The sequence below is a fragment of the Hibiscus syriacus genome, unplaced genomic scaffold, assembly GCF_006381635.1.
Source record: "Hibiscus syriacus cultivar Baekdansim isolate YM2019G1 unplaced genomic scaffold, ASM638163v2 tig00110383_pilon, whole genome shotgun sequence".
Classification (NCBI taxonomy): domain Eukaryota; kingdom Viridiplantae; phylum Streptophyta; class Magnoliopsida; order Malvales; family Malvaceae; genus Hibiscus; species Hibiscus syriacus.
In genome coordinates this window covers 371,360-391,043 of record NW_024062714.1, presented here as the reverse complement: position 1 = coordinate 391,043, position 19,684 = coordinate 371,360, and the positions used below count along the sequence as shown (strand labels likewise).

The window sequence follows — 19,684 nt, the reverse complement described above, 5'->3', positions numbered from 1 at the left end:
ACATCGTAACCGATAATAATAATGTAATAGGTAAATTTGCAATGTTACCGGTATAAATATAACAGTTTACTTCGAAAATAGGTCAATATAAGCGCTACCTATTACATTATATAACTACGTAATATGTTATTGTACTTGATAATATTTCCGGTTAAATGTCTATTTTATTATATAAGCGCTACCTATTACATTATATAAGCGCTACCTAAAATGTTATTATACTTGATAATATTTCCGGTTAAATAATATAACATTACCGGTCACTTATTTAACCGGTCACGCCATTTTTAACCGTTTTTAACCGCCGCACAGCAGAACTACCCGACTTTTACTCTGTCTCGCCATTTATTTCTTTCCCATTCTTCTCTCATTCTACATTTATTCCAACCCAAATATACAGCAAAACAAGTAAGGCCAAAGGAGGAAGAAAGAAAACTGATTCACCAGCGATTAAGAGAGAATTTGATATGGATAACTTTGATCTTCGGGATCCATTGACGAGGATAGAAGAACAACAATCCGATACAATTTTAGTCCTCTTCTCTTCAGAATCTGATCACATGCCTTCTCACAGCTACTTTCAATGTTTAAAGACCAGTGGCTGCCATGTTTCTTTCCGACAGGAAGCGATTTCTCTCATTTTGCAGGTATCGCATACTGTTTTTTATTCTTTTTTCATATTTTTTTAAGAATGTTGTTTATTGTTCTCGTCTTTTATCTTCTGGCATTTTGTTGTAAACTTGTTCTAGTTTGTCAGGGGCAGTATTCTTGTAACCTTGATATCTACACGCAATACCTGGCGATTAACTACATGGATCGGTTCATCTCTTGGCAAGAAATCCCCGTATATCTTAATATTATAATCTTTTTATCTTTATAGTTAATAAATTGTGAACCAAACTTTAGATAGATTAATGAAGACTGAAGAGTTTATTGAAAAACACAGAAAATCCTTGAAATAAGATGCAGAGTTCTTATTTGTTTTTTTTTTCTTGGTTATCAAATACAGGCTTCGTTGATGCATTGTAAGAACAACTTATGCTAACATTAATGCAAATCGTGTTGAACTTTGCAGCAAAGTAATCCATGGGTTGTGAGGCTCCTTGTGATAGCTTGCATTTCTTTGGCTGCGAAGATGAAGGAAATTCATTTCTCTTTCTCTGATTTCCAGGTAAACAGTACATTCATGTTTCTTCTATTGTTTAGCCTCATGCATGAAGACTAATAAACAGATGAAACAGAGAGAAGAAAGATTCAAATTCGACCCCCCCAGTTATCCAACGAATGGAGCTTCTGGTTCTCGATGCCTTGAAATGGCGAATGAGATCAATAACACCCTTCTCCTTTGTCACTTTCTTCGTATCTTTGTTCGACCCAAAAGATCCGCCTTTAACACAAACATTAAAAGACAAAGCAACAAATATAATCTTCCAAGCTCGTAATGGTAATTAAACAGAACGTAGAAATCATTTCTGTTAATGTCTTTTTCATGACAAAAAGCTTAAACGTGAGCAAAATTTGTCTTCTGAATATGTTAACAAAGTAAGCGAGCAAGCTAGTACGTCAAATTATATTGTCTCAAAGCATAAAATTTGTTTCGTTTCATGTTAGTTAAGATTAATGAATGACTTCAACGATGAGGTTTGACAGGAAATGATGCTGAAATGCTTTAATGTGATGCAAGAGATGGTGAATAACGAAGTGAGCGAATCAATGGTAGATGTGGTGTCAAGCTCAAGCACAAGAACCCCAATAAGTGTATTGGACTGCCACTGCAACAAATCAGAAAGCGAGAGTACCAACAGCACCATGGCAGCCACCGTAACGCCCGAGCGTCGCGAACTGAATGGTTTTTGCAGCTAAAGTAATACTAAAATGAAGATGTTCAGCTAGAGAAAAAAAAAAGGCCATGAATGGCACACTAAGCCCCTTATTTTCTTGCCCTTTTCTTTGACCACTAAATTTTTTGAAAAGAAAATAAAAAAGGGGAGATGAGAGAAATTAGACAATCTAATCCATTTTGTTTGATGGGTTTATCATTTGTTTAATTAATTAATTATTTTACATTTAACCGGGTGACATGCCAGCTGTTGGAGAAGGGACATGAAGGACAAAACAATGCCTCAAAATGTTAAAATAGTACAAATTGCTTTTGTGTTGATGTTGTGTTGTTTTGTAGTAGACAGGGAATAGAGCAATGCCTCCTTCAGTAAGATCTTTTCTTAATATATATATATATATATAAAGGTTTTCTTGAAAAAGAAGAAATGGAGTTTTCATTTCTCATGTCAAACTATAGAACACGATAATAAATTGGTTTAAAAAAAAACAAGGAGAATGAAGATTGGCGGGAAAGAAGCAAAGGCAAACACAACGTTCAAGACACGTTGCTGTCTTAAAAGATTGTGGTATATTTGTCGAGAAACTACACAGTTTATGTGCTTGAAAGCAACCAGGGCGCAGGTGGGAGCAAGAAAATAACCGTCTTATCTTCGTGGGTTGTTGAGGTATTGAGAGGGGGCAAGACGTAAATAGTGGTTGAAATTTTTGTTTTGTTTTAAAGCACAGGAACCAATCAGATTAAACTTGTTTGTCAACTGGGGAAGATGTTTGTGTAAGAGTTGAATTACCCGCAGCAGTAGCACTGCAAGTTTTGCTATTAATTGGTAGATTTGGATCATTGGGCAAAGGTTGATATGGTCCTGAATGAAGCTTTGGGGCCACATTCTGGAGGTAAAAGATATGAATATTTTGTTTTCTAAGAGAGAGAAAAGAAAAACATCTTCGGGACCATTTTAGATGGTCCAAGGATCAAGGCCCAAATTGCATTTACTGTATAAACGACGCTCTGGGAATACTAAATCTATAGATTACCAGTTAATTGTCATAATATCCAACTCTTCATCCTTATAATAGTTGTTCTTCAATGTCTATACTTCACGTCTTTTAATAAAGTTGCACCATGAACTCAATGACAATTAAATAATTTCAACCAATAAATTATAATAAAATCCGGACTGAATGACAATTAAATTTGGGATCAATATACAATTATCAAAGAAAAATGGGAATAGCCGCAGAAATTTGGAATTCGTTGTTTTGGAAGCATTGATTAGTGAGAGATCAACTTGGGCAATGGATATTATCAGGAAAGGTTCACAGTTGGCATGGAATTCTGCTTCAAACGGTTTCTCAAGCGTGTATGCCAGTGATTTGGAATCTTTATATCGGAGGCAACGTGGATGCCATCGCTGGCCATCTCTAAATTTATCAAATTTTTTTTCCGGGACTCAAGATCCAAGAATAAGCTAGTTTCCATTACAAGAAGATGGTCAAATCCTTTCACGATCATACAATATCTCGAGTACAAAGTTGCCAGATTTCATCAAACAAACTGAATTAATTAGAAATAAGAACTACCGATCAAAAAGCTGAATTTGAACCCCCTCCTCCCAAAACCAGCAGGATTTGCAGTAATCATATGTTACGTAATTCAAAATTCTACAGCTTTATATCACTTAAATACATCACATGCACTTTCTTTGCCTTATTCATGTTTCATGACACATTATAGTACTTTACCTTATTCAGGTTTCAAGGCACGTTATGGTTTAATGGAAATTCTAATATAGTCATTTCTTTCAGTCTCATTATATCCTTTCTTTACCTTAATATGTTTCAGGACACGTTATGGTATATTGGAAATTCTATTCTAGTCTTATTTCTCAGTCTCGTTATAGCTCTTTGAAAAGGATTTCATTTCCTAAATACTTATGTAAACAAATATATTTCCGACGTATTCTTTAAAATAAAGATAATACACAATTCAGAGAGAAGCATCTAATCAATCGAGGTAAAGATGAATGAGAAGCATTGCCTCAAGATCCATCTGAGAAAACTAAAAAATAATAATCTAACGTTGGATTGGATGTCCTAAAAACTCCTAAAAAATAATAATCTAACGTTGGATTGGATGTCCTAAAAACTCCTCCAAACTGCTACAACTTCTATGCACATGGAAGCTCCGTTATGCTTCTCAAATAAAACAGACCACCGTTCTTGCAGGATTCGATGATCCAATCCAAAAAAAAGCTCTGCTCTCTATTCTGCTTGTTTAACATCCCTCCATCAAAGAATGAATTGTATTGTCGGGGAAGTTTGTAATTCACTGTTGTAGCCAATATTGAACTACATCTTCCAAGTAAAGCTTCTCATGTTCAAGCATTATCATTTCCATTTAAACTACTTTGAGGCTCAGATGCCTTAATTGACATAAGAGGAGGAGGGTGTAGCTCAAAGAGCGGTTTGCTGCCTTCGGCATTGCTTCCTATGCATATATCACCACGACCGTGCCATGTACCATCTTGGACATTGTTCATCTCCAATGTTCTAGATTCCTGAAGTAAAAAAACTATTTATCAATCTTCAGGAATGTGTTGGATTTTAAGAACTTAAATTTGAACCACATTTGATTTTCTCACTGGTTGACAGAGTCTTGTTGCATATTTGGATTATGGAGTTGATAAATTCTAAAAAACAGTTTGGCAAGGATAAGAACCTGGGATAGTGTACAGCAAGGGCAGATAAGATGGTAGAAGCAATCATCCAACAAGCTCTCATCTCCCTGCAAAAAAAAACATAATTCCCAATCGAATCAAGAGTGTTGGATGCTGGTAAAATAAAAATGTAAATAACTATAAGAAGTCTAAGAGCAACATCAACATAGAAGAAAGATCAGGAATATCACATCGGTCAAACATGTAGTTGAAATTCAAAATAGCTATAGTCTTATCCAGAAAGTATCAATAAAACAGCATCACTTAAAATTGGCAACATAAGCTGACGTTTAACAGAACAATACACAATTATCAAGCTTTAAATTCCTATATGCAAAAGAAGGGAAGTTTAATGCACCGAAAATGCTGTAATCACAGGAATAAAGAAAATTGACTGGGCATGCCTTCGGTTCTTCATAAAAGGCATGCTGTGGCCCGAAGAGTTTCAAGTGTTCAATTTTTGAACTCAGTGCGTGGGTGCATTGTTAAACATAGATGAACTATTTGTGTTTTGGCAGTCAACATCAAAGCAACATTGACCTTGAAACTGATGTCAGTCCACAAGAACAATAACATCCTGGTCAACAAATTCAATTGGGAATATGATAATTACCAAGCAGAAAGAAGTAGGATATGATCACTTATTATTAGACCCCTAGAGTTGGAAAAAGCGAAGGCATGCCCAGAAATAAAAAGTTCTCACCCTAATATTGAACTTTCTTTTTATCCGTGCACGGAAGAAACCCAGATATGCTCCAACAGACACGATGAAAGCAACACCCAAATACAGAAACCAATTCCGCTTGGTGGCGATGAAGGCAACAAAGTTGAGAATAGCAGTGGCTGCGAGGATGAAATAAACAGTTCCCTGCAAAAGCAAATTAAGAATATTCAGAAAATGTTGAAATACAGCATCGCTGATCGATGGCAATAAACTCTGAAGTGCATAAACTAGAATACATATAATCCTCAAACTTGCATATCATAATACAGCCATGGAAAAATATATCTGGGAATTGCCCATTTCCAGGAATGGGGTTTTGAGTTATAAGAATGTAGAAATATGGAATTTTTTACCTGAAGAAAACAAAACCCGAAACCAGCCCGTCGCATGTTCTTCCCAAATCTGTAGCAGGGGCAGCTGCAATATCAAAACAAATTATTGCACAAACATAAATATAAGCACTTGTATTATCAGTTTCATGACATCAAAACAAGAGCTACAAAAACATAAACATAATCGTTTTTAAACTAATCAAAATGATTAAACGATTTTTCTATTGCCTCTAAAACTATTTTACAGAAGAAGAAAACACCCAAGCTGCAAACATACATACACACATTTAAAAAAATGGGTCGGTAAAAGGAGCGGGTTCGTCTTTAATTAGTTTCATTCTTAACACCAACATTAAAAAAAATGTAAAAATTATTTCTTTTTGACGTATTTTGACAGCTTTCGAAATATCGGTATTAAAGACAGAAGAAATAATAAAGCAATCAATTTTAGTACTCCTATATATGATTTTTTTAAATAACTCCCAAATCCAGTTAGAGAGAACTAACCAGGCAGATTCGAGAGCAAGACGGCGGTCATCCAAGAAATCAAGAACAACTTCACCTTCCCACATCCTGAAAACGCCACCGAAATCGCCGCTTCCTTGTTCTAAAGGATCCTCGGCGCTTTCAAGTTTCCTCCATTTTCCCTGGGTTTGCGAAGCCACCGTCGAACATAGCATGTCGAAATCCAACACCGCCATTCCTTCGAGCAGCATCTCTTCCTCTTCGTCCTCCTTTTTGCCTCCATTTACATCAACTTTATCTTGCTTCTCTACTTCCGCCATTGCGAAATTTGACACCTTAAAGCCTTAACCCCTCTTCCCCCCCCCCCTTTTTTTCTCTCTCTGTGAAAGGGAAAAAAAGATGTGCCTTTTAAAATTGCGTATCGTTCCTCTCTTGGTTTTAATTCTTCAACAATTAATTATATATTTTGGGTTGGCGGGTATGATTAATGGAGCGTGGGACCCCAGAGGAGGCGCATAATTGAAGATAAAGCCATTGCCACGTAGGGTCGTCTGGATTGTAGGGATTAAGATTGTAATCTGGTAATAATTGCCTCCATTAACCATTCTTATTTGGATATTCTTATCTAACTAACGTCACTAGTTTTCCTACCAAAATTAACCATCAATTTCCTTTATAATTCCTTTTAACCTCGAGTTTGTAATTTTAATAATTACTATTTTGTTAATCTATTTAATTTATAAGATTTAATTTTAATAATGACTATCCAGCTCAGTTAGTAGACCACAAGATTTTTAATTTTGATGTCGTGAGATCGAGTTTCATAGAGGGTATTTCATAATTTGGAGGTCTCCTATGGAAGCTGTTCTTAACCTAGTGTTGGGGGCAGCCTACTATCTTACCTCCCCTTACCCTATTACATATGAGAACAAAGGACAACCAATGTTTTATGTTTGTGCATCTTCGAATTAAGAATTTTCTCACACACACACACACATATATATATATATATATATATATATATATATATGATGTATTTTTATATGAAATAGATACGATCAAACATGTTTGGATGATTTTAAAAAAAATATTTTGAATATTTATTAATAAATAACACATCATATCTTTACAGAGATTCTTACTTAATATCGTACCATGTTTGATATTAGATTTATTTTTCTCATCATATTTTTATTCTTAATTAGTTTAAATTTTGAGTTAATTAATTAAATTAAATTAACTACTAATAATATTAAAATAAGATTTAGTGTGCTTAAGGTTAATATTATTATATTTTAAAATTTTAAGACTTATGATTTAGACAATGATTTATTAAATATTTTGGTATAATAGTATTTTAGGCGCATTTTAATTTATATATTAATTAAGTAAAAACCCTTTCAGTTTTTGGATAAATATTTAATAAATCCTTGTTCCTTTCAATGTTAGATCCTAACTCTTTTCTTCGATTTAGGGTATTTAGTTGTATTTGTTGTTTATTAATGAAAATTAATTTAATATTGGCTGATGAAGCTATGGGTAAATATAAGCAATTATGGATGCCTATTGTTTAAGGTTATCGTAACCTAAGATAGACTCATTAAAGTATATATATTGTACAACGATTCGATATTTAACTTGTGCCAAAAACTCTTCCTTTTTCCTATTCCTTTTATGGGTAATTAGAGTGTGTTTGGTTGGGGATTGTGAGATTCCCATGAGAATGGAATTCATATTCCCTTGTTTGGTTGCCTGGGAATGTCATTCCCGGTAATCTTATATTATCAATAGTGGATTTTTTAAGGTATATTACCGGGAATGTCATTACCTCCCTTTCCTTAGGTATTGTTGGATTACCGACATTTTGGACTAAAATGCCCTTAATTTTTTTCTTTTAAAAAATATTATTATTCTGTCATTGAATAATAAAAATTCTACGAAGGATAAATTACAAATTTATTGTAACACCCCAACCTGTATCCGACCCGAATACCAGTCTGAGATGTCACATTGACTTTTCAAAACCTTTTTCTTACAAAATATCAAAACATTTGAACTCATTTTAAGAAAATACGATCATATATTATTGAATTGTGTTTGTTATAAAACTTTGAGGCAAAAATGTATTTATAAACAGTAAAATACGGTATGAACAGTAATGTGAACAATACATGCTACAGTACCCGAACGGTGCCATGAACAGTGAAAATTTCGAATATAAATCATGCAACGATGCACTGATACAGTGCATCGATGCACTCCTACATTACTGCTACAGTAACTTCGTAAAATACGTATAAATTAATAAAATCCAAGGTTTCATCCGTATAAAATTTTCATTTTTACATATACATATTTAAAACATTACAAAATTCAATCATATGATTTTACAAAATCGATTAAAACATATCGGATTCAAATATTTTATATTATTACATGCCAACTAAATTCTTTCTAACAAAATACATGTAATTCGATTTACATTTCTGATCTGATCTTAGATAAGGAGAACTGACATGTCTTGTTCCTCTTTACTTCTCTTTTCACTTTCCAGCCCTACGTATGAAACAATCACACGCTAAGTCGATGACTTAGTGAGGCATATAAAACATATAATAAAAATCATAAAACATCTCACATAACGGAATACATACATGTACATATGCCAGCATTATCATAATCTCTATCATATTCATACACTATTATCATTCGTATTTCTTATCTCTTGTTCATATAATCTCTTATGCTCTTATCATATATATTATGTCTCATTCTTATAACATATACAATGACTCATAACACACATATGCCATTCCATACAATTCATATCATATAGAAACCTATATCATCATATAATTCTTGTAACATTTCCTATCATCAAAGGCATATACATCGTATATATTATATTTAATCTCTTTATTAGCCCATGTACACTGTTGAGAATTGAAGGTATGTGAGTACACTGAGGTTGTGCACAAATACTGTCACCACAGCTCGTATAAATTGCACCGAAGTGTCACGTAGAATTTGTCCCGAAGGACCGCAAAGAAATGCACCGAAGTGCCACGTAGAATTGCACCGTAGTGCCATATAATATGTTCCTAAGGACCACATAGAAATTCCTTAAGAAACATATACATATACCAAGGATCAAGTATGTGTCTCAAAAGACCTCATACATGTTCCAAAGAATACATATATGTCTCGAATGACCACGTAGAATTTGTCCCGAAGGACCGTGTAGACCCTCTACTCTTGGCATGCCAACTATACCTCTAGATCTCATGACACATAACATGGGCATTATCTTTCATATTCATTACATATTCATATCGGCACATAGTTCACTTACACGTAGAACATTTTCATATGATTCATATTCACATGTCACATAGCTTATACCTTGTTTTTATGTCTTTTCATAGACATATATTCTTTCTCATTTAGTCACATAGATCCATATCATATAACATATATCACATGTGCATGTAATCATATAAATCTTATCACATAACTTATATTATTTTTCATGTGTTCATGTAAACATGCATGTCATATTTTGTTCACATATGTTCATATATACTTCATATAATCCTTTCCTATAGTTCATATTTTATTTTCACATATGGCATATCACATAAATCACATAGCACATATAAGCACATATCAATTCATTTAATCAAGTATACATACATTTCATGTCATTCACATCCTTATAATCAATACTCCATACACTATATCTATTGGAAATAGACTTATCACAAGTCCAAATCCTTATAATCCTATAAACTAAAATGCACTCATAAGAATCATATCAATCATATAACATTTTAAAAGCCACTTTTTACCATAGTAACTCCGTCACTGGCTCATCGCAAGCTAATGTTTTTCGATCGCATAAGTACAATTAAATTACACTCACCTTTGCCTTGCTTTGATTATTCCGAAACTTGTTTAGGCTCAATATCTACATAAACATAATTTTCGAGATGAATTTCAGAAGCCTAAACCTTATAATTCAATACTAATAACTTGAGCTAATTTAATAAACCCAAAATTCAGTTTTCCTTTAGGGGTGTATCGATGCACTATGGGTGCATCGGTACACAGAATAGCTTCGAAATTCCCATGCATCGATGCACCCCTTAATGCATCGATGCATATTCAAAAATTGTCTTAGTGCATCGGTACACACTCATAGTGCATCGATGCACCTGCCCAGAAAATCACAGTTCACGCACAAAAATTCACTATATCAACTTAAATTCTTCATGTTTCATTCTCTTTCATATTCTTAACTCAAATATACATACTTAAACTAATTTATATCCATTTATTTCATCTTAAACCTCAAAATTCTATTCTCCATATAAAAATCAATAATCATACCAAATTTTTCATGTTATCCAAACTTAATTCTAACACTTCTAACTTCTTATTCTCATAGATGACAAGTCAAATTCATCCTCCAAATTCATTTAAATCTTTATATTCAAAATTCATTTAAATATTCATATTCAAAATTTCACTTCAAAACCCATTTTCTTTAATCTGTCATAATTCCTTTATCTTTTGATTTTAAGATAACCTAAGCTTTCCTTAAGCTTAGTTATCATCTAATGATCAAAACCCACTCTTGAATTTTAAAGATTAACCAGAAAAATCAAACTCACCTTGGCTTGGGTTTCACGTTGGAGAGGAAGAAGATGAAGAGAGAAGAGGCAAGAGCAATTTGGAAACTTAATTTCCCAAATTATGATTCACATGGGTTTATAAAATACCCACTATCATCATTTTATTCCTTTATTTGTTCAATGACCCTTTTGCCCTTTGACTCTTTCAATAATTACCAATAACCCTTCAGATATTATTTTCAAATAAATCATTGAACTTTTCAACTTTTCCACTTTAATCACCAAATTCTAAAATTTTATAATTTAATCACTAACTCATAGTTTGATATGCTACATTTATCTTTAAACTATTTTAAATTTACAAAAAAAAAGTATATAATTAAAATTTTATATGAAGTTTAGGGGTTAAAATAAAATTTTTACCATTTCATTAAACCTTTTTATATTTTCAATTTTGTAAAAAAAATTATATAAATTTTATGCATTTAAATTTTTTAAAGAAAATATATAAATATTTTTCAACTTGTTAAAAAACAAATATATAATAAGGACAATTTGGTCAAATATACATTCAAATAATCTTTTATTTCTTTAACCAAACACGGTAATCTTACATTCCTGCTAAACTAACCAAACATAAAATACAACATTCTCAGTAATCATATTCCCTAGTAATCTTTTATTCCCACTGGTAATCTTACATTCCGTGAACCACACGCACCCTTAATATAATGGTAAAATAAGGTTTTGAAGACTAAAAGGTTATAGATTTATTTTTTTCTTAAATAATGATAGATATTTACATATTGTAATTTTGTGTATAGCACGAGGCAAAATCTCATTTTTAATTTTTTTAAAATATTATTTTTATATGTATTTACATTATTTAAAGTACTTTTAATAAAAAAAGCATACTATAAATAATGATAAAAGAGTAAATTTTACACTTGTAGTTCGCATCAATTTAGCCATTGAAGTTGCTCAATTACATCATTCTATACCCTACGTCTCACTTAACACCCTAAATTGAGGGTTTTAAGTTAGAGATTATGGTTTAGGGCTTAGGTTTAAAGGCTATGAGGTTATGGTTTAGGGTTATCAATTTAAAGTTTTAAGTTAGGGGTAAGGTATAGAACGATGCAATTAAACAATTTTAAGGGCTAAATTGATACGAAAATATAATAGAAACAAAAATGATAAATTAGATCTACTATAGGAACAAAAATGACCCTTAATCTATAAATAATTTACTACAAGAAAAAATATATATGTTCTCTTGTAGTGAACCTGGGTGAATGAATAAAGAAAAAATAAATAGTGAATGCTGCAATCTGTTTCAAGAAAAAAGTTATAATTGGTGGGGCAAGTGCAAATGTCCCTTTCTTTATTATCATACTCACTTTATTTTCGTATTCACCATCTATTATCGTTCATGATTGATAAAAATTTTAAATTCATACCCGCCCACATGAATAGATTCTCAAATTCACCCACATCTACTACCCAACTAGATACTCATCACCTATTTTGTACTCCTCCATACTTTCTTGCCAACAACCTCACATATTACATAAGCAACAAAACATAAAAGAAACACGTCCATTAAAAAATATTTACTAGAGAAATATGTGATTGAGAAAAAAAAAAGTAACGAACAAACATTGACAGCGATGAAGGTAGCAATAACGAAATGTGGTCAATGGTCAAATAAAGAGAAATTGTTTCTAAAGATTGATAATTTGAGATAGGAGAAACGACGATATTCAGTTCTAAAAATGTTTATACGCGAACATTTGGTTAAATTGAAAATCATGTCTTATAAAATCTTAAGATTTACAGAATAGTCTTTGAAGTTATACCTAAATTTATAATTGTCTAAAATTTATATGATGGGTAGTTAGTGGGTAGACGGATGCGAAACAGGTGGATGCGAGATAGGTAAGGTTCTAAACCCGTCACCTACCCACTATCCACAGTGGGTATGACTTTTTGCATACACATCCATCTACTACACACTAAACTTATACTCTTCCCCGTCTCAATTGAAGCGGATGCGGTGCGAAATCTACGAAATTATACTCGTCTGTCATCCCTACTTATACATATAGTATTATTATTATATTTGGATAAAAAATATAAAAAAAAATATGAAAGATAAAATTGAAAGAATAGTGAAATTAAAAGTTGGATTGAATTTTTATATTTTAGAAAGAAAAAATATTATTTTAAAATGAAATGAAATTACAATCATTTAATTTTTTTTTGTAAATTTTAATAGAGAAAACTCTATATTAAACTTGGTTGAATTTGTGAATAAAATAATAGCCAACAATTTTAGACTAGCCGTTACAATGTGGTTAGAGTTAGGAGTCAAAAGTTGCCCAACTGACTTAGAATTAGATAACCCAATCCAAACCCAAAAACAAATTTAGATTTGAACACTGCCTTTCTGACCCTTTATTTGTTTATTTTCAGTTTGAGATATGGGTGTCCTAATACTACACGCAAATGATGTATGATGGTGATATCTAAAACGAAGAAAGATTTCTTTTCATATTTATTTGTTTCAAGAATCTAATAGATCAAAGGGATAAGTCAATTAAGCCAAAGCAGGATAGCCAAGGCAAGGAATAGCCAAAGCTTTTTTTTTTATATATATATATTGAAGTGCGGTGGAGGTGGGTTTGTAATGGAAGGTTGACGAGGACATCGTCTTATGATTCCCAATAAAGGTTGGGTTTTCAACCGCCCAACGTGCGTAAAGCGCTCTTATGCTTCTATTTGACTAATTTGAAAATGGTATCTAAAATCTTTGCCAATCATATCAATAAAAATATATTTTTTAAAGTGAATAAAACAAATGAATACAAATTTTTTTAAGGTAAGTTATGTATTTAGTATTTAAATTATCAGTTTTGATCTATTTTGGTACTTAAAGTTTTAATTTTTTAAAACTATACTTAAACATTAGTTTTTGTTTCATTTTTAATACTAAAACTAAGGTGTTGAAAAAATTGAAAGTTTTAGTACCAAAACACGTTTAGTACCTAAATCATGCTTAAATTTAAAAATAAAAGTTTAAATACTAAAACGGACCAAAATTGATAGTTTAGATACTAAAAGCGTTAAGTTTTTAACGATGGGTATTAAAATGAAATAAAAACTAAATATTATGTATGATTTTGAAAAAAATTGAAAGTTTAGGTATAAAAATATATCAAAACTAATAATTTAGATACTAAATACTTAATTTATCCAAAAATTTAAGATAAACACAATCTTTATCAAAAAATGAATCCGCCACTACCAGTAGGCCAATACGACTGGTAGTCAGTCAGCACTTGCAGTTGTATATAGCGGATACCGTGGTTTTACTTGCGTTATTCGACATTTTATAAAGGACACTGTCGTCATAGCTAGGCATCGTTTTGTTGGGCATTGAGAGAGACTTGAGGATGACTGAGTCCGATCATTGAGATTTGGTCCCCTGCGTCACCTTCATCCACTATCCTTGTTTTACTTTTTCAAACTCAATTTGTTTTTAACCAAAAAAAGAAGAAAGTATTGGGTACAGGTTATGACTTCCCTTGCGTTTGCACATAACTTAACGATAATATATTATTGATAGAATATGAAGTGACCGAAACCGATTTAAACAAACACTTCACTCTCAGGGGCTGGATTATCATATCATGTCCATGTCCACCTCCTTCACTTTTAAAGAGCGGCTAAAACAAAATATACGAGACTTTAGCTTGGCCCATTGGTTCATTTTCATTTACTCATATTCCAGAATAAGTTTTAAAGTAACAATAAAAAATTAAAAATGCCACTGCAATTGGGGATTTCCTTTATTACGACAAAATTAAAGTATTCATGCCATAAACTTGAAGAACGGGATAGACGTGGAACGATATTAAATCCGAAATGCATAAAAACAGATGAAACTTCATGTATCCTTTTACCCATCAAAACAAGTTTTCATCGACATTTGTTAAGGTTTTTGTGGCGTTTATAAACATTGACCTACAACGAGGTAAGAAAGCATGTTGAATTTGTCTTGGCTGCCGGTCTCACGAGCCCCAGGCCACTACCACTTCCCTAAATGCTTGAAATCAGTGGCTTCATCATGATCCGCATAACCCATTCCCCATGTCTTCAAACTATAAAATATATCAAAATATTTTTTGGATAATTAATATTTTTATTATCCAAAGGTGGCAGAAATCTGCTACAAAATCAATTCATACAGAGGAAAAGAAGAAAGAATCAAGGGTATCCTATGAACAACCAAAATTAAACTATACACCATTGATTACAAATATCTAAATTAGTGCTATCTAATCTGTTGATATTTCTATTGCTTAAATGAGACCCTATAATCTGCTAAATTTCAAGAATAATAGCGTCCTCGGATATGCAAGTATCTATGAAAAGTCTTCGATTCCTTTCCTCCCATATAATATAGTTGAAAGCGCACCAAGAAAGTTTCAGGATGACAGTAATGAGAGATTTTCCTTTACATGTTGCTGTTGCCCAAGTCAGTAGATTAGACCAAGTGAAAGGAGGTTTTTTTATGCATGAAAGAAGAAGAACGGAATTCCATATTGAAGAAGACAGTTTGCATTCTGCAAACAAATGGTTTCTGGGTTCGCATCCATCGGAGCAGAGGATGCACTGGTCGTTGGTGACAAGCCCGAACCTCAGCAGCCTTTCTTTGGTGGGGAGGCGATCCTGGATTAGCATCCAAGAAATAATGTTGTGTTTAGGAATGTGAAGGGAAACCATATGAGCTTTTGCCAGTGGACTTTGCTGTGTTTAATTCGAACCTGCTCCTAAATTTCTTTGGTGCTGGTAACTCCTGAAGTAAGCAGTGGATAAGCAACATTTCGAAGCTTCAAAATTTTTCTAAAACTCCAGCTGAAAGTAGAGGATTCTTCCATGAACCAAAAATTAAAATGCTTGATAATATAACCATGTATCCAAGCTCTATTCCATGATTCGAGCTCCTGAAGCAGGAGTATCCGATCCTTTCCATAAATAACGAGAGCAGATTTGCTCCATTTTTTTATTGATAGATTGGGGTAGAATCAGCTGCCTACACCAGTAATTAGCGACGCTGAAGATGACATTTTTAATAAGCTCAAGCCTGCCAGCATAACTCAACTTCATCCTCGACCATTTATGAAAATTGTCTTTAATTTTATCTATAAGAGGCTGACAATCTTTTAAAGAAAGTTTTCTGGTGACCAAGGGTGTAACATCCCAAATTATGGGTTAGTGACCAAATTGTAAAGTTTCAAAATTTGATGACTAAAGTAGAAGAATGAAATAGTTCAATGATTATGTGATATATATGATGAAGGTTATTTAGTAATTATTAAAGGAAATAAAGGGTAAAATGGTCATTTGATCATTTAAGGAATTAAATAAATGTGATAGTGGGGATATATATATTTTACACGTGGGAAATGAGGGAAACAATGTTTCCAGAATTCTCTTATCCTCCTTTCTTCTTTGTGCGTGAAGCTCCAGTTCAAAGGTGAGTTTCTTAATTAGTTGGTTATTTGTTGAATTAAAAGTTGAGTTATGATTCTTAGGTGATACTTAAGCTTAAGGAAAGCTTAAGTTATCTTAAAAATCAAAAGATAAATGAGTTAGGGAAAATTTAAGATTTGGAGTTCTTGAGTGAATTTCCAGAATGGAGTTGATAAGTTGAATTGGAAGCTAAATTTGACTTGTCATCAGCTTAATTAAGAAGTATTAAGTGTTAGAATTGGATTTGAAACATGTGGAAAATAGGGTATGATTCTTGAAATTTCTAAAGAGGAGAGGATATTAAGGTTAAAGATGAGATAAATGAATATTAATGAGTTTAATTATGTATATGAAAGTTAGGAATATGAAAGGGGTTGAAATATGAAGGATTTAATCCAAAAAGAAGGAATTTTCGGGTTCAAAAAGAGGTTCTGGGCAGAGTGCATTGATGCATATTCATAGTGCACCGATGCATCAATGTTAAAACCCATAAATTGTTTGAAGGTGTATCGATGCATTGGTAGTGCATCGATGCACTCTTTTAAAATAAATACATCGAATGCAATTCGTGCATCGATGCATAAGTAGTGCATCGATGCATCCCATTAATATGGAAACATCGAATACAATTAGTGCATCGATGCATAAGGCATGCATCGATGCATCCTAGTAATAATACAACATCGAATACATTTTATGCACCGATGCATCAGTAGTGCGTCGATGCATACCTTCATTAAAAGATGAAATTACCTTTTATCTTAGTCTAAAGAGTGAACCATTAGAGTATATTAGTTATAATACTAATATAGATCTATGTATGATGATGTAGATATAGAACGTGATCCCGTTCCGAATCAATTGAATGATTATAATCAAATCAAAGCAAAGCTAATGTGAGTGCACATTATCTAGTATATGAGGTTCAAGGGAAAAAAAGACTTGTGATAAGTCTATTTCCAATAGTGAAAAACATGAATTCATAGAAGTATGTATTTGTTATGATGTTTATGTGTACATTAGTATATGCCTATGTCTAGTTGTTAAGTGCATCTTTATACATGATCTATGTGAATGCATGTGTATGTGATAAACCATGTGAATTAATATAATTGACTTATGTAATTAAAGGGAGAATTGAAATAAGGTATGTGATTATAAGATATGTGATAATAAGTTATATGGTTATATGATCATAAAATATAAGACATGTGACAAGAAATGTGTGAGTACATGAAAGTATAATATAAGCTATGTGAAAGTGATCTATATGACTTTTTGGTCTATGTGAATACAAATATATATGATAATGAGATATGAGACTCTACGAGGATATTATACGATCTATGTGACATGAAGCTATGAGATTATATGTCTATTTGATACAAACGTGTGAATATGGGACAAACATAAATATTAATGCCCATGTTATGTGTCTTGAGAGCTAGAGGTATAGTTGGCATGCCAAGAGTCGAGGGTCTATGTGGTTCTTCGGGACATATATGTATTCTTTGGAACATGTGTGAGGTCTTTTGGAGACACATACTTGATCTTTGGCATATGTATATGATTCTTAAGGAATGATATGTGGTCATTATGGACAGTTACCGAGGATCTTTATGACCTCTGGACAGTTATCGAGGATCTTTATGACCTCTGGATAGTTACCGGGGTCTTTGTGACCTCTGGATAAGTCCTTCGGGACATTTATATGAGCTGTGGTGACAGCATAGTGGTGCACAACCTCAATAGACTCACATATCATTAGTTCTCACGTATTTACATGGGCTAATCAAGAGAAAATAAAAAATATGTGTTGTGAGATGATAAATTTAATAGCAAGGACTTGAGGATGTATAGATTAAGTATATATGTTATGTGATTAAATGATAGTGACTAATGATGATTTATATGTATGCATGTATTGCTTAGTAGATAATCTGATATGATTTATATGATGATGTCAGTATGGCTTGGTTAATTGAATGATATGTTGAGTAAAAGAATGGATATAAGAGGATATAATTATAAGATTGTATGTTCATGCATGTGTGATTAGTTAGAGTTTTATTATATGTTTTATGCCTCACTAAGTCAACGACTTAGCGTGTGATTGTTTCACACGTAGGTTACAGAAGTTAGAAGAGTAAAGAGCTAAGAGGAGCAAGACAGGTCAGCATTTTCCTTACAAAGTTTCAGATCAGAAAATAGATGATTTAAATGAGTTTGGTTAATTTGAATATATTTGGCATGTACTAGTTGATTGAGTTAAAGATGCTCTGATCGATTTTGGTCATTAGGGTCAATTTATGTCAATAAACCGTTATTATTTTAATGAAAGATTTAAATTTTATTTGAATTTTGGTCAAGAGTCAAAGTTTGAAAAGTCATGTGACACCTCGGACTCGTATCCGGGTCGGATACGGGTTGGGGGTGTTACATTTAATGGTATCAGAGCTACGGTTTAGCCGATTCTAGGCTTAAATCGAAGTCAGAAGTGTTTTAAAAAGTGTACTTGCCAACTCAAAGTGAAAAATTCTGATCTGATAGTGTAAGGAGTATGCTGTCTTGCTAATAAAAATAGATTATTATGTGATAATACAAGTATGATAATAAGAGCTTCGAAAGAAGTGAAAGGTAATAAACCTGAAGGTAATAGCATTCACCTGCCCTGGCCAGGCAGGGAGAAGAGCGAATACCTCAGAAAATGCCTGTATAAAATTTGGAAAATTATTCTTCATGTTGAAGAATGTTCTGATATGTTTTCAATTTATACTTCTTTAACTCATAGAATGAATGTATCAAATTAGTTGATAAAGTTGCGAGCACCCAAGTTCAAGGGTGGATTTGAGGAAGGTTCTATTGTTAGAGACCTTTGGTTGAATGATATGATAGAAGGTTTTCATTTCTTCAAAGTGGAGATGTTGAATTGAGTAGTTTTGTTACTACTTTGGTAAGTTAGAGTATGGTGGAAAATTGTCACCATAAGAACGTTAAAAGATTAAATGATGTGATTAGAATTGTATAAGAGTTCAAGAATAAGTGCATTGATGACCAGTTTATAAGACAAATGAAACTGGAATACACGAGCTTGAAACAAGGGAATTACACCTTGTATGAGTATGCTTATAAGTTTATTAAGCTAAGCAGAATTGTTGCTGAGTTATTTCCGACTGAAAATGATACATGTGATTTGTTGTTAGAACTTGCGCCTTAAATTAAAAAAGTGTTACTGGTTTTGAATTGGTTATCGTTTCAAGAAATGGTTAATTGTGTTAAAGCTTTAAAGAGAAAAAGCTCAGAACGAAAAGTTTGGAGAACTAAAATCTCAGATGATTAAGAGAATTAGTGCTTCATAGAATTTTAGCACCATCAAAGAAAGGTAGAGATTCTGGTTCAACTTTAAACTAGACATGAATTAGTTGTATTCTCCGT

The 19,684-nt window shown here is 32.6% G+C and overlaps 1 protein-coding gene and 1 pseudogene across 1 annotated transcript; one reads left to right on the top strand and one right to left on the bottom strand.

Annotated features, from left to right (window-relative positions):
• Positions 1–452: 452 nt before the first annotated feature.
• On the top strand, positions 453–1,463 carry LOC120121835 (annotated as a pseudogene).
• Positions 1,464–3,779: 2,316 nt separating this feature from the next.
• Positions 3,780–6,445, bottom strand: LOC120121859. Its single transcript, XM_039141153.1, has 6 exons — positions 6,120–6,445; positions 5,634–5,697; positions 5,260–5,424; positions 4,559–4,624; positions 4,216–4,397; positions 3,780–4,147 (listed from the first exon to the last, which is right to left on the bottom strand). Exons 1-5 carry the CDS (start codon positions 6,395–6,397, stop codon positions 4,218–4,220), a joined length of 753 nt encoding a protein of 250 aa, XP_038997084.1. The 5' UTR covers positions 6,398–6,445; the 3' UTR covers positions 3,780–4,147; positions 4,216–4,217.
• Positions 6,446–19,684: the final 13,239 nt, after the last annotated feature.